Below are 17,014 nucleotides of genomic sequence, written 5' to 3'. Positions count from 1 at the left end.
GCCACCAGTATTCAAGTACAGCAAGGTCACCCATGGGGGACAGGTTTCAGCTAAGCTTCCAGACTAAGACAGACTAGGAAGAAGGACCTGGTGTTCTACTTCTGAAAAAAATTAGCCAGTAAAAACCTTATGAATAGCAGTGGAACACTGTCTGCTACAGTGACAGAAGATGAGCCCCTCAGGTTGGAAGGTACTCAAAATGCAACTGGGGAAGAGCTGCCTCCTCAAAGTAGAGTAGACCTTAATGACGTGGATAGAGTTGAACTTCTGGGACCTTCATTTGCTGATGTGGCATGACTCAAAACAAGAACAGCTGCAAATATCCATTAATAACTGGAACATGAAATGTACAAAGTATGAATCTAGGAAAATTGGAAATTGTCCAAAGTGAAATGGAACAGGTAAACATCGATATCCTAGGCATTAGTAAGCTGAAATGGATTGGTATTAGCTATTTTGAATCAGACAATCATATGGTCTGCTATGCCAGGAATGCAAACTGAAGAGGAATGGCGTTCCATTCATCATCAAAAAGAACATTTCATCATCTATCCTGAAGTACAGCGCTGTTAGTGATAGGATAATAATGAAAAACTGAAGATTTTCACCAATTTCTGCCGTCTGAATCTGATCAAACATGCAATCAGGATGCATTGATAATTACTGGTGATTAGAATGCAAAAGTTGGAAACAAAGAAGAGTAATCGGTAGTTAGAAAATATGGCCTTGGAGATAGAAATGATTCTGGAGATCACATGAAAGAACTTCACAAGGCCAATGATTTCTTTATTGCAAATATCTTTTTTCAACAACATAAACAGCAACTATACATGTCGACCTCACTGGATAGAATACACAGGAATCAAATCGACTATAGCTAAATCAACTACATCTGTGGAAAGAGACAATAGAAAATTTCAATATCAACAGTCAGAACTTGGCTCATGTGCAAGTTCAAGTTGAAGCTGAAGAAAATGAGAACAAGTCCATGACAGCCAAAGAATGACCTTGAGTATATCCCACCTGAATTTAGAGACCATCTCAAGAACAGATTTGACTCACTGAAGGCTAATGACTGAAGACCAGATGAGTTGTGGAATGACATCAAGGACATTATACTTGACAAAAGCAAGAAGTCATTAGAAACAGAAAAGACCAAAATGGATGTCAGAAGTAACTCTGAAACTTGCTGTTGTACGTAGAGTAGCTAAAGCAAATGGAAGAAATGATGAAGTAAAAGAGCTGAACAGAAGAAATCAAAGGTGTGTGTCAGGGTTGTAGCCTTTCACCATACTTATTCAATCTGTATGCTGAACAAATAATCCAAGAAGCTGAACTATATGAAGAAGAACAGGGCATCAAGATTGGAGAAGACTCATTAACAGCCTGCATTATGCAGATGACACAATCTTCCTTGCTGGAAGTGAAGAGGACTTGAAGCACTTATTGATGAAGACCAAAGACCACAGCCTTCAGTATGGATTATACCTCAACATAAAGAAAACAAAAATCCTCATAACTGGAGCAATAAGCAACATCATGATAAATGGAGAAAAGACTGAAGTTGTCAAGGATTTCATTTTACTTGGATCCACAATCAACACCCATGGAAGCAGCAGTCAAGAAATCAAAGGACACGTTGCATTGGGCAAATATGCTGCAAAAGACCTCTTTAAAGTGTTAAAAAGCAAAGATGCCACTTTAAAGACTAAGATGCACCTGACCCAAGCCATGGTGTTTTCAATGGCCTCATATGCAATTGAAAGCTGGGCAGTGAATAAGGAAGAACGAAGAAGAACTGACGCCTTTGAATTGTGGTGCTGGTGAAGAATACTGAATATATCTCGGACTGTCAAAAAAAAAAACGAACAAATCTGTCTTAGAAGAAGTACAGCCAGAATGCTCCTTAGAAGTGAGGATGCGGAGACTTTGTCTCACATACTTTGAACATGTTATCAGGAAGGATCAGTCCCTGGACAAGGCCATCATGCTTGGTAAAGTAGAGGGTCAGTGAGAAAGGGGAAGACCCTCAACATGATGGATTGATACAGTGGCTGCAACTATGGGCCCAAGCATAACAGTGATCACATGGGGATGATGCAGGACCAGGCAGTGCTTGGTCTGTTGTACATAGGGTCGCTAAGAGTTGGAAGTGACTCAGGGCACCTAACAACAACGACAAAAGCTATTGTTTTAAAGCATCTCAAATATTGTTTTAATTAAAAAAATTAAAGGGATGCAATAAATTTGTAATATTCGCAGTAGTATAAATGAAATGACTTGATGGCAATGGGTTGGATTGGTTGTTGGTTATAAATGAAAAAGCTTTACGAAAGGTCACTTGAAGTCTCATCAAACCAAAATATTAGAAAATAAAGCACTTAATGTTAGAAACAAAAAATGCATTTGTATCTACTCATTTTTAGTAATATTTTTTGGTATCAGCACTTTATTCAAAACAGAATGGTTTCCTATTCATTCAAATAAACATAAACATGCCTACAAGCTTTGCATAATTGTTTTACAGCATTTTTTCCTTTCCTGGCTAATGTACTATCAGACATACATATAATTCCCTAATTAAGGGGTAATTCTAAGTTCAACCTTACCTTTTAAAATTTCTACTGCCCTAATTTCTGTCACGGTCATGAATAATACCTACAATGGTTTTTTGCCATTATCTAGAAAGGAAACAAGTTTATTCAATACCTCTCTGAAGCAGTTTCAGAACATTCAATTAGAATTGTCAAAGAAATGAGTAAAGATAAGAAAAATGGGTGACAATATGTGCCTTGGGATCAATATTTTATAAGCAGGTATCTCTAATCTATTAGATTACCACAATGGTAGCAAGACTCCAGGTTTATCAAACAAAGCAAACACACACACACACCTTGCAATGTTTCATATAAAACTCAGAGTCAATATGACAATGATGGTGTGGCATCTAATCTGTTTAACAGTTCTGACTCGGAGGATATACATTTTTGCTTTTAATCAATGCTGTGATACAGGAATTAACAAAACATTTGGGGACTGGTTTAACATATCCACTGTAACCACCTCCTGCCAAATACTCCTTCCACAACTACCAGAAACAACAAAAACCTAAACAACAAATGCACCCTCACGCACCTCATTAAACCACACTATTCTCTATCCGCTCTGCACATGGTACGGCAGCCTGTGCCAAAATCACCTCTGCACAGCTTCTAATCACTCATGTACAGTACTCTGTAGTCTAGCAACCTTTCCTTGTTTCCAAAACAGAGAAGGGTCTCTATTCACTCCTTTATACAAGCTGATCAATGATAATGCTTTGGTGTGAACAGATTTCAAAGTCTTAACTATTCAACTGGATAAGTCTTAAGACGTAACAGAAAGTTATCTGATTTAGTCCTCTTCATGCATGTTTTGCAACATATAATATACCTTTTATAGCAAAAATTCTCCACCACAGACACATAAACCAAATTAAACAAACTGAGTTTGAATGTTCAGTTCCCAGGGTTTTACACCCTTTTACTGCACACATTTATTTATATTGCCCCTCTGGCTGCTGAAGGCACTTCAGTTTGCTGCATCTCCTCCTTCCCAGAAACTCATTAAACCCGTTGGATGGGTACACATTTTGGTGGGAGGATTTGATTTTGTTGGCTGGGAATGGATACTAGGTGGGAGTCCATGGTAAATTCCTGACCATTAGCCAAAAGTGCCAATTACATATATTTCCTTAGTCCATTCTGTTTCCCATTCGCCTGTATTTGAGCATTTCATGCCTTTGCTTTTCTCTTCAAACTCCAACACCTCCCACCATCCTTCATCCTATTTTTCTGAGAAAAGTGGATCCTAAGAAACCTCCACAAGCTCTTGCCATGCCATCTACATATCTACCTGGTTTCTCTTCTTTATATGGATGATATGTCCACATTCATATTTAGAGCCAAACCCTCCACTGAGGTGCTCTTCCTATCCTTTCTTGTCCACTCAATGATACTGCTCTGGCAACTTCCCCTCTCTCCTGCATCATCCATTTCCCCTTTTAGTTAATCATTTCTGTCTTGCCAACCAGCATGCTATAATGCCTCCCATCATTCCCTCTTTACCCACATCACCTTCCAGCTACCACTCATTTCTCTGCTTACCTGTTCAGCCAAAATTCTTGAGTTCTCTACACTACTCTCTTCAGTCGTTCCACTTCTCTCTTGAACCCATAACAGTCAAGCTTTTCCCCCATCACCCTACCAAAACTGCTTTTATAAACCTGATACACTACATGCAAGCAAATTCAATGACTTCCTCTCTCCTTGAAACACTTTTTAAACCTGGATTCCTGGTAACATGACTCTCCTGGTTTTTCTCCAACCTCACCAAGCCACTCTCAAGTCTCCTTTGCAGGTCGCTCCTCAGCTCTCTGATCTCCAAATATTGGAGTGTCCTAGGGCTTGGATTTTACTCTTCTCTATCTACACTCATTCCCTACATGATCTCTTCCAGTCTTAAAGCTTTAAGTCCCAAATATGTGCTGATGTCCCCCAGTTTTGTTATCCTCAGCCTGTGTCTCTCTCTTCCAGACTCATATTTAACTACGACCTTGACATTAACTCTTGTATGTCTAGTGAGTTTCTCAAACTTAACATTGTCTAAACTGAACTTCCTGATCTTTCCCCTAAAACCTGTGCTTCTCAGTCTTTGTCTCAGTTGAAGGCAAAACCGTCCTTCCTCTAGCTCAGGATAAAAGTCTTGTAGTCATCTTTCATTCCTCTCCTTCTCTTATATTTCATATCTAATCCATCACAAAATGCTGTTGCTTCTACCTTCAAAATAATATCCAGAACCCAATTATTTCTTACAACTCACCAATTCCACCTCCAACTACCACAATAATCTCACCTGGATTATTGCAAATACCTATCTAAGTGGTCTCCCTATTTGCCCACTCTTCCTCCTACAAACTTTTCTCAGTATAACAGCCAGAGTAATCCTTTTATAGTGCAGGTCAATACAGTGTAACAACCCCCTGTCCCCCCCGCCCCATGACTGCCATCTCAGTCAGAGAGAATGCCAGTAGATAAAGCCTGACAGAGCCCTACACGATCTGGCAACCTGTTACCTTTCTGACCTCATTTCCTACTACTATTCACCTAGCTCACTCTGCTCCATCTGTGCTCCCATTTCAGGATCTTTGGTGTTCCCACTCATGGAGATGTTCTTCTTCCAAAGGCTTACCTTCTCAAGATTACCCTATTTAAAATGACAGGGTTCCCTCTTCCATGATTTATTTTTCTCCAAAGACCTTATCAACCTCTGACGTACTATGTATTTTACTTATGTGTTTACTGTTTCCAACCTGCAAAAATGTAAGTAACACAAGGGCAGGGATTTTTTTTCTCTTTTATTCACTGGTATATCCACATTTTCTTCAATGTGCTCAGTAAATACCTGCTGAATGCATAAATTAAGCAAAAAGGGGAAACTGAGCTGAGCTTCCCTCTCTAGGATTGTTTCTGCTTGAGTAAGAACCTGAGCATAGAGCCTGTCTAATAGCCTGCAATAGAAAGGGGCACTACAGGAGACTGTAGCTGGAGAATAATTGTGATTAACGATCCTCCAGGCCATAAGGAGAGAAAGTGGCCAGAAATTCATGCTTCTGCCCTTCTGTGTGCCTCAGACATTCTCTGTTAAGCCCTAGATACCCTGCAGTTCTCCATTCTCTCTATGCAATCTCTGCTACATATTGCTAAAACACTGCTCTTCATGTGTTATCAGGCAATCTGAAATAATAAGAGCTTTCGGACCACAAGCTGGGAAGTCAAGGTCACATGTGTGTGGTGGTAACAATAAGTCAATGGAGCTAATTACCAATACTAGGACATCTACAGGGTGCTATAACAATGGGAAGCTAGGGATCTGTCTACAGTGGATAGGGGCCTGTTGTAGGTTTTAAGAGCTAAGTGAATTTCATATCATATATTTCCCTCCTTCTCTTCTACACTTAAGCCCACTGATGAATATTTCTTTGTTTATGGTTTATTTGACAATATTAAGTATGGAATGCTATTTTTAAATTTCAAGCCTTCTTTCCTGAAATTCTGGAAGGTACTCCTCTATGCTTTCTGTATAAGAACAGAACTTCATTAAACATGCTGGGATGCAGCCTCTGCATTAATTGAGGTATTATACTAGAAATGTTGGTTTCCTAATCAATTATCAAGAATATATCTTTACCAGGATTGCTTCAACAAACTCCCAAAACAATGAATCAAGGACTCTCCTGGATGAAGATGTATTCCTGGAATGACCAGATGTAGAATACAAAAGATTAATATACAGACCTGTTCAAGACATCAGGAACGACATTAGGAACGAGATCAGGCAAAACGCAGAACAGGCGTAAGGAAGACACAGATAAAACAGTTGAAGTTATTAAAAAGATCATTCAAGAACATAATGAAAAATTTAATAAGCTGCAAGAATCCACAGAGAGACAGCAATAATAAATTCAGAGGATTAACAACAAAATTACAGAATTAGACAACTCAATACAAAGTCAGAGGAGCAGAACTGAGCAAGTGGAAGGCAGAATTAGTGAGATGGAAGATAAAATACTTGGCAACAATATAGTTGAAGAAAATTCAGATAAAACCAAAAACCAAACCCAGTGTCATCGAGTCTATTCTGACCCATAGCGACCCTATAGGACAGAGTAGAACTGCCCCATGGAGTTTCCAAGGAGCACCTGGCAGATTCAAACTGCCGACTCTTTGGCTAGCAGCCATAGCATTTAACCACTAAGCCACAAAAGAATTTAAAAAAGTGAAGAACCGTTAGAGTCCCATGTGGGACTCTATCAAGAAGAATAACTTGTGAGTGATTGGAATACCAGAACAGGGAGGGATAACAGGAAATACAGAGAGAACTGTTGAAGATTTGTTGGCAGAAAACTTCCCTGATATCGTGAAAGATGAAAGGGTATCTATCCAAGATGCTCACTGAACCCCACACAAGGCAGATCTCAAAAGAAAGTCACCAAGACATATTATAATCAAACTTGCCAAAACCAAATATAAGGAGAAAATTTTAAGAGCAGCCAGGGATAAGTGCAAAGTCACCTACAAAGGAGAATCAATAAGAATAAGTGCGGACTACTCAGCAGAAACCATGCAGGCAAGAAGGCAATGAAATGACATATATAAAGCACTGAAGGAGAAAAATTGCCAGTCAAGACTCATATATCCAGCAAAGCTGTCTCTCAAATATGAAGGTGAAATTAAGACATTTCCAGATAAACAGAAGCTTAGGGAATTTGCAAAAACCAAACCAAAACTACAAGAAATACTAAAGGGAATTCTCTGGTTAGAAAATCAATAATATCAGATATCAACCCTACACCAGAACACAGGACAGAGCAACCAGGGATCAACCCAGATAGGGAATTCACAAAACTAAATCAAGATTTAAAAAAAATGCCCCCAACAGGGAATCAGTGATATCATTATGTAAAAGATGACAACATTAAATCAATAAAGAGGGACTAGATAAAGTAGGCATAGATCTTCCATATGGAGAGGAAATCAAGGTGATATATAGGGAGATACAAGTTAGGTATAAACTTAGAAAAAAAGGGGCAAATATTAAGGTAACCACAAAGAAGACTAACAATTCTACACATCAAAACAAAAAACAAGAAAAACATAAACACTCAACAAAAACAAAATCAACTACAATGAAAAAGAGGAACACACAATTTACAAAGAAAAACTACCCAGTACAAAAAAATAAGTGGAAAAACGAAACTGTCAACAACATACAAAAAAAGGCACGAAAATGACAGCACTAAACTCGTACCTATCTATTATAACAATGAATGTAAATAGACCAAGTGCACCAATAAAGAGACAGAGAGCTGCAGGATGGATAAAAAAACATGATGCATCTACATGCTGCCTACAAGAGACACACCTTAGACTTAAAGACAAACAATCTAACTCTAAGGATGGAAAAAAATGTATCAAACAACAATCAAAAAAGAGCAGGAGTGGTTATACTAATTTCTGACAAAACAGCCTCCGAACTTAAATCTACCACAAAGGATAAGGAAGGACACTATATAATGATTTAAGGGACATTATATGAGGAGGGTATTACTATATTAAATATTTAGGCACCCAATGACAGGGCTTCAAGATACATAAAACAAACTCTAACAGCACTGAAAAGTAAGAAAAACAGCTCCGCAATAGTAGGAGACTTCGACATACCATATTCAATGAAGGACAGGACATCCAGGAAGAAGCTCAGTAAAGACAAGGAAGAGCTAAATGTCACAACTAACCAATGTGACCTCACAGACATACACAGAACTCTCCACCCAACAGCAGCCAAGTATACTTTGTTTTCAAATGCACATGGAACATTCTCTAGAATAGACCACATATTAGGTCATAAAGCAAGCCTTAACAGAATCCAAAACATGGAAAAACTTCAAATCATCTTCTCTGACCATAAAGCCATAAAACTAGAAGTCAGTTACAAAAAAATCAGGGAAAACAAATTAAACACATGGAAACTTAACAACACTTTGCTCAAAAACGACTGGATTATAAAACAAATTAAAGACAGAATAAATTCATAGAATCCAACGAGAATGAAAACACTTCCTATTAGAACCTTTGGGACACAGCTAAAGCAGTGCTCAGAGGTCAATTTGTATCAATAAAGGCACACATACAAAAAGAAGAAAGGGCCAAAAGGAAGAATTACCTCTACAACTTGAACAAACAGAAAGACAGCAACAAAAGAAACCTTCAGGTACCAGAAGAAAGCAAATAATAAAAATTAGAGCATAATTAAATGAAACAGAAAAACAACTGAAAGAGTTAACAAGACCAAAAGCTGGTTCTTTGAAAAGATTAACAAAATCAATAAACCACTGGACAGACTGACAACAGAAAAACAGGAGACGAAGCACATAACCTGAATAAGAAACAAAATGGGTGATATCACAACAGGCCCAACTGAAATTAAAAGAATCATAACAGAGTACTACGAAAAGTTGTACTTTTAACAAATTAAAAAATCTAAAGGAAATGGACAAATTTCTAGAAACACATTACCTATCTAAACTAACACAAAAGCAGAACAACTAAATAAACCCATAACAAAAGAAGGGATTGAAAAAGTAATTTAAAAACTCCCAACAAAGAAAAGCCCTGGCCCAGATGGCTTCACTGGAGAGTTCTACAAAACTTTCACAGAAGAGTTAGCACCACCACTACTAAAGATATTTCAGAGCATAGAAAAGGATGGAATACTCCCAAACTCATTCTGTGAAGCCAGCATAACCCTGATACCAAAATGAGGTAAAGACTCCACAAATGAAATTACAGACCAATATCCCTCATGAACTTAGATGCAAAAATCTTCAACAAAATTCTAGCCAATAGAATTCAACAACATATCAAAAACATAATTGACCATAACCAAGTGGAATTCATACCAGGTATTCAGGGATGGTTCAACATAGGAAAAAAAAATAAATGTAATCTACTACATAAATAAAACAGAAGACAAGAACCACATGATCTTATCAATTGATGCAGAAAAGGCACTTGAGAAAGTCCAACACCAATTCACGATAAAAACTCTCAGCAAAATAGGAATAGAAGGAAAATTCCTCAAAATAATAAAGGGCATTAATACAAAGTCACCAGTCAACCTCATCCTAAATGGAGAGAGACTGAAAGCACTCCACTTGAGAACAGGAACCAGACAAGGATGTGCTTTATCACTGCTCTTATTCAACATTGTGCTGGAGGTAAAATAGGCTAGATAAAGAAATAAAGGGCATCCAAAGTGGCAAAAAAGAAGTAAAAGTATCTCTGTTTGCACTAAAGAATCCTGAAGAAAACTACTGAAACTAATAGAAGAGTTCAGCAGGGTATCAGGATACAAGATAAACATGCATAAATCAGTTGGATTCCTCTACACCAACGGAGAGCGCTGAAGAAGGAATCACCAAAACAATACCATTTACCAGCGCCCCAAGAAGATAAAATACTTAGGAATAAATCTAACCAGAGACGTAAAAGACCTACACAAAGAAAACTGTAAGACGCTACTGCAAGAAACCAAAAGAGACCTACATAAGTTGAAAGACATACCTTGCTCATGGATAGGAAGACTTAAGAGCATAAAACATCTATTCTACCAAAAGCATCTATAGATTTAATGCAATTCCAAACCATATTCCAATGACATTCTTTAATGAGATGGAGAAACAAATCACTAACTTCACATGGAAGCGAAAGAGGCCCCAGATAAGCAAAGCATTACTGAAAAAGAAGAACAGAGTGGGGGGCCTCACTCTACTTCATTTTAGAACCTATTATACCGCCACAGTAGTCAAAACAGCCTGGTACTGGTACAACAACAGATACATAGACCAGTGGAATATAACTGAGAATCCAGACATAAATCCATCTACATATGAGCAGCTGATACTCGACAAAGGCCCCAAAACTGTTAAATGGGGAAAAGACAGTCTTTTTAACAAATGGTGCTGGCATAACCAGATATCCATCTGCAAAAAAAAAAAAAAAAAAAAGAAACAGGACCCATACCTCACTCCATACACAAAAACGAGCTCAAAATGGACCAAAGACCTAAATATAAAATCTAAAACGATAAAGATCATGGAAGAAAAAATAGGGACACACTAGGAGCTGTAATGCATAGCATCAACAGTATACAACACATTACTAAAAATATACAAACACCAGAAAAGAAATTAGATAACTGGGAGTTTCTAAAAGTCAAATACCTATGCTCATCCAAAGACTTGACCAATAGAATAAAAAGATTACCTACCGATTTGGGAAAAGTTTTTAGCTATGACATTTCTGATCAGTGTTTGATCTCTAAAATCTACATGTTACTGCAAAAACTCAGCTACAAAAAGACAAATAGCCCAATTAAAAAATGGGCAAAGAATATGAACAGACACTTCACTAGACATTCAGGTAGCTAACAGATACATATGAAATGCTCACGATAATTAGAGAAATATAAATCAAAACTACAATGAGATTCCATCTCACTCCAACAAGGCTGACATTAATCCTAAAAACACAAAATAAGAAATGCTGGACAGTTTGTGGAGAGACTGGAACACTTATATACTGCTAGTGGGAATGAAAAATGGTACAACCACCTTAGAAATCGATTTGGTGCTTCCTTAAAAAGCTAGAAATAGAACTACCACATGATCCAGCAATCCCACTCCTTGGATTATATCCTAGAGAAATAAAAGCCTTTACACAAACGGATATATGCACACCCATGTTCACTGCAGCACTGTTTACAGTAGCAAAAAGACAGAAGCAACCAAGGTGCCCATCAACAGATGAATGGATAAGTAAATATGGTATATTCACAAGATGGAATACCATGCATCGATAAAGAACAATGATGAATCTGTGAAACATTTCTTAACATGGAGGAATCTGGAAGGCATTATGCTGAGTGAAATTAGTCAGCTGCAAAAGGACAAATATTGTATGAGACCACTATTATAAGAACTGAAGAAATAGCTTAAACAGAAGAAACTATTTTTTGACGGTTACGAGAGGGGAGAGGGAAGGAGAGAGGGAAAGAGGTATTCACTAATTAGATAGTAGACAAGAACTAATTTAGGTGAAGGGAAAGACAACACACAATACAGGAGAGGTCAGCACAACTGGACTAAGCCAAACGTGAAGATGTTTCCTGAATAAACCGAAGGTTTCGAAGACCAGAGTAGCAGAGGTGGGGGTTTAGTTCAATTGGCATGATAAAATCTATTGAGAAAACACTCTGCATCCCATTTTGGAGAGTGGCGTCTGGGGTCTTAAAGCCTAGCAAGTGGCCACCTAAGATGCATCAATTGGTCTCAACTCATGGAACAAAGGAGAGTGAAGAACACTAAAGACACAAGGTAATTATGAGCCCAAGAGACAGAAAGGGACACATAAATCAGAGACTACATCAGCCTGAGACCAGAAGAACTAGATTGCTCCCGGGTACAACCTATGACTGCCGTGACAGGGAACACAACAGAGAATCCCTGAAGGAGCAGGAGAATAGTGGGATGCAGACTTCAAATTCTTATAAAAAGACCAGACTTAATGGTCTGACTGAGAGCAGAAGGACCCCAGAAGTCATGGTCCCCAGACCTTCTGTTAGCCCAAGTACAGGAGCCATTCCCAAAGCCAACTCTTCAGACAGGGAGTGGACTGGAGTATAAGATAGAAAATGATGCTGGTGAGGAGTGAGCCTCTTGGATCAAGTAGACAGATGAGACTACGTGGAGAGCTCCTGTGTGGAGGGGAGATGTGAAGGCTGAGGGGGACAGAAGCTGGATGAACGGACATGGAAATACAGGGTGAAGAGAAGGAGTGTGCTGTCTCATTAGGTGGAGAGCAACGAGGAGTATATAGCAAGGTGTGTATAAGTTTTTGTGTGAGAGACTGACTTGATTTGTAAACTTACACTTAAAGCACAATAAAAATTAAAAAAAAATGTCTTTAAACAGAACCAACAACTTCCTCACAGCAAAGCCTATAATTCTCTACTGTACTATTTTTTTTTTCTTCCTACCCATAAAACACATTGGATTCCCATTAGCCTGAAAAAAATCTCTTCGAGCTGGCATTTCCACCAGTGCAGACATTATTCTGAAACCAGTAATTGCCACCTTACTTACCCGACACTCCCATGTTGACTCTGACCTCTTCCCAGGAGGAGCTCTTCTGCAAATGACCACAGTATTTCAACGGAGTTAGAGATTACCATCCTATTAGTTCATGTGGCCTCCTAATTGGTTCTTCAGCCACCCACCTATCTCTGGTGACCCAGCGAGGTAACCCCTTTTCTGCTGCTATGGTGCTTCCCGTCCCTCAAACCATGCCCAGACCTGTCAGAATCTTTTCCTGACTTGGCCTGTGATCCCTCAAATTCAAGTCCTCACTCCAAGACACCTTCTTTCTATCAGACTTGGCCAATATCACTGTTGTCAAACAGAGCAGTTCAAGTGGGCAAACAAGGGTGAGGACAGACAGGGAAGGCAGTGCTGGCCTCTTGGAACAGTAACTTCTAAGAACCAGATGACCAAGGAGACAAGGCTGGAACTGGGACCTCAAAAGCCCAGCATGCTAGAATCCCTTTCTTTTCCCCCTCATCCTCAACAGAGTGTATACATACACACACACATGCACATACTCACCTGAGACTTCCTAAAACTGGAGCTAAATTATGATCAGGGCAAATCATTTAGTTTGCTTCATCACGGACTTTTCTTGATATATAAAATGACAGTATTTTCAGGATTTTTTGGCTGTAGCAAATTAGAATGTATGCTTTGGCTCTATCTGATCAATTCATGTAGTTTTAGTCATATTCACATGCAGACAGCAATACAAACTTTCTCATGCACACATAGTGGTGGAAGAGAAAACTAAAATGACAAGAAAACAAAAAAGCTGGACAAAAAGGGCTGAAGAAAAAGGCCAAAAGTATGTGAACAGGTGGTGAGGTCAAACTTTAACAAAGTGAAGGAGGAATGTTGGGGGGAAAGATGACCAAGAAAGAAATAAGTAAAACGACTCAAAACAAAATTAAATTCAATATTGAGTGTCTATGAAGTACTCAGCATTGAGAAATAGAAGAAAACCAAAAGGACGGTAAAGGGGGAGGAAACGCTAACGATTGAGCAGAAGAAATAATAATAATAATAAAAGGACAAGTTACATTCATGTTCACGGAGGCCCTTAAGTCAGAATATTTATCCATGATCCACTTGTTTCTAATAATGCTGAACTTCTGGTAAAACAGAAAAAGCATACTAAGTGTGCTGAACCAAGCTGTTGGAGTAAAAATCAATTCCCAAACCCAAGTAACACAAGAATGTTCTAAGAGTCAACATTTTAATATAAACCAGAATCAGGGTATTGTTTCCAATGATGGCCTGTTACAGCACCGTGATACTCTTGAATTTAGCAGAGTGGCATCAGACCCACATTTACATAACTATTCAAACAACAAGTTCTTAAATACCTGAGAAATCTGTGAATGTAAATATGATCTTAATATTCCTAATCCTCTGGTGTTAAAAACAATTTCCACCAGACCTTGACACTCAAGTAGATAACACATGTTAAATCAAATCAGTCTGTACTTGAGGAGCTATCTTAATCAGAGAGATTTAATGAAAAACCTTAGCTTAGATGAACACTCTAATTATGACAGGCTAATATTTGTCCACAAAGAAGAATTTGTTTCAGGATTAGTCAGAGACCAGGAGAAGCCAGAGACACCAATTTAATAACTGAATGGCTAATTAAATGAAAAGGGAATTCTAATTATAATGCATTGCTTTGCTGTGCATATGATTTATTTAGCACAATTGCTTTTCACTGGGTTCATTAAGGAAACTTAAATAAAATGCAATTACTTAAACAGAGAAAGAAAAAAGATTTGGTAAATCAAAATTTTATATTTAAAACGGAGAGTCAAATGTAACAAAAAGTCTAATGGATTAAAAAAAAAAAACACCACCTGCTTCAGAAGGTATAACTCTGTTAAATTAGTGGATGCAGAAACTGTATACTTGTCTTATTATCTTTCATTTCCCTTATTACAAAGATGTACATCCATCAAATCAAAAGTACTACCAAGAGTCTATTAAATGCTTACTATATTTTTTTATAACATAATTACGATGCTAACTACAGGTCCTGTGCAAGCTGCAGCTACTAGGGGAGATTCAATGGCATGGAAGCAATTGTGCCTTCTGGAAGTTTATATTTTAATTGAAATACAAGATATAAACATGTACCAGGTAGTGTGATGGTTAATATTGTGTGTCAACTTGGCTGGGCCATGATTCTCAGTGTTTATATGTAATCACTCCTATGATTTGAATTTGCCTTGAGGGAGTTTCCTTGGCCGTGTGGCCTGCATCCAAATATAAGCAGACGTTTGTCTTTTTTGCTCACTCTGGATCCTTCGCTGCCTCTTGTTTGTCTGACCTGCGGCTCTTGGGGCTTGAGCTATCAGCTTATCTGCAGATCTTGGAATTCCTCAATCTTCACAGCCTGAGAGCAGAAGCTCTGCTCTCCAACCTGCCAATCTTGGGTTCACCAGCCCCTGCGGCTATGTGAATTGACAGAAGCCTCTATTCTGATACAAGGATTCGGGATATTTCAGCCTCTACAATCGCGTGAGCTGTTTCCTTGATATAAATCTCTCTCTGTATATATTTATATGCTTTACTGTTTTTGCTTCTCTAGAGAACCCAGCCTAAGACAAGTAGTAATACAGGGAAGGAATAGAAGTTAAATCAAAATTTTAAGAGAAGGGAAGTGAGTGTAATAGAAAATGAGTACTATGAATGAGTTCAAAGGAGGAGAAGATAACCACGGGACAAAATGTGTAATCAGTTCTGAAAACAAGAAAGCTAGTTCTGATATAACACATGCATGAGCTAGCTCCTTGAGATTTAGAAGAAACTGGGTCTTCAATATTGAAAATAGATGGATTAAAGACTTAAATGTAAAAGGTAGAGTTATATAATTAATAGATTAAAATGGAGAATATTTTTCTTACCTAGTGGCAAGGAAGGTTTTCTTAAAACAATAAAAAACCCCCACACTTTAGAAGCATAAATCACAAGAAAAAAATTATGAACTTGATTATGTTAGGGATTTTTGTTCAACAGATACATAATGGAGTATGATAACACATCTGCAATCTCTAAAACCGAATAATGAATTAATACCTAGAATCTAAAAAGAAAAAGTATGAGTCAACAACAGTCACTATTTAGTAATCGCAAAAGAAAAATAGTAAGAAGTTATAAACAAGCAATTAATAGAAGAGGAAACCCAGAAAACTAACAAGCATATGCAATTCATTTGTAATCAGAAAAAAGCAAATTAAAGTAACAATAAGGTGTCACTTCACACCTATTTGGCTGGCTAAAAGTAGAAAGCTGGAGAAGACCAATTGTTGGTAGGGATGAGAGGATACTGGTACCCTCTTGCATGTATTTCCAGTGGGAGTGTAGAGGGGAGTAAATATTTCGGGAAGCCCTGGTGGTGCAGCGGTTAGGTGCTTGGCAACTAACCGAAAAGCCAGGGGTTTGAACTCACCAGCCGCTCCACTGGAGAAAGATATGGCAGTCTGTTTCCGTAAAGATTTATTGCCTTGGAAACCCTATGGGGCAGTTGTACTCTGTCCTATAGAGTTGCTATGAGTCAGAATCAACTCACTGGCAATGCGTTTGGTTTTGGGTTTTAACCATTCTGGAGTGCAATCTGGAGCTAGTCAAAGTTAGAATGTTGTTGTTTGTTGCTGTGACTCAACTTCAACTCTTGGAGACCCCATGTGTGCCGAGTAGAACCGCTCTATTAGGGTTTTCAAGGCTGTGACCTCTCAGAAGCAGATCACCAGGACTGTCTTCTGAGGTGTCTCTGGGTGGATTCAAACTGCCAACCTTTCAACTAGTTTAACTGTCTGTGCCTCCCAGGAACGCCGAAGTAAGGAGACTCAAGCCTAAACCAAAAACCCAAAACAAACCAGCTGCTGTCAATTTCACCAACTCTACTCTTGGGTATATAACCTAAAGAAATTTCCACACGTTTTTCTCCCAGAGCTGCTGGTACATTAGCAGCCGAGCACTTAACTGCTGCATTACCAGGGTGCCTCACTCAAATAATAGCATGTTATTATTTAGAAGAGAAGAATAACAACAACAAAAAAAAAACTTTGAAGTGGGATTTAAAAGTCAGCCTCCATTGCCATGGAACACTATAATTTCAATGCATATTACAGGATGAAGGAGAAGAGGTTTGTTTTGGCCAGTAGAACCTATTCTAAGCTGGAGTACTGTAAACTCTGTGGACAAGATTATTTAGATTGCTTTGGTTTCTATGTACATCAGTTTAGTTTTGGGTTGTAGGTCAACTGAAACCTGTCA

General features: G+C 38.3%; 1 protein-coding gene across 7 annotated transcripts in view; it reads right to left on the bottom strand.

Moving 5' to 3' along the window:
* LCLAT1 (lysocardiolipin acyltransferase 1) overlaps window positions 1-17,014 on the bottom strand; it is a 426,874-nt gene that overhangs the window by 54,151 nt on the left and 355,709 nt on the right. Inside the window, exon 6 of one of the 7 annotated variants that reach the window (XM_049904972.1) lies at window positions 12,743-12,788. The exons of the other annotated variants lie outside the window; for them this stretch is intronic. Within the exon in view, the coding sequence (XP_049760929.1) occupies window positions 12,743-12,788 (46 nt within the window). The remainder of the gene's footprint in view (window positions 1-12,742; window positions 12,789-17,014) is intronic. 7 annotated transcript variants of the gene reach the window in all.

This window comes from Elephas maximus, chromosome 12 (assembly GCF_024166365.1).
Source record: "Elephas maximus indicus isolate mEleMax1 chromosome 12, mEleMax1 primary haplotype, whole genome shotgun sequence".
Taxonomy (NCBI): domain Eukaryota; kingdom Metazoa; phylum Chordata; class Mammalia; order Proboscidea; family Elephantidae; genus Elephas; species Elephas maximus.
This window is presented reverse-complemented; position numbering and strand designations above follow the sequence as displayed.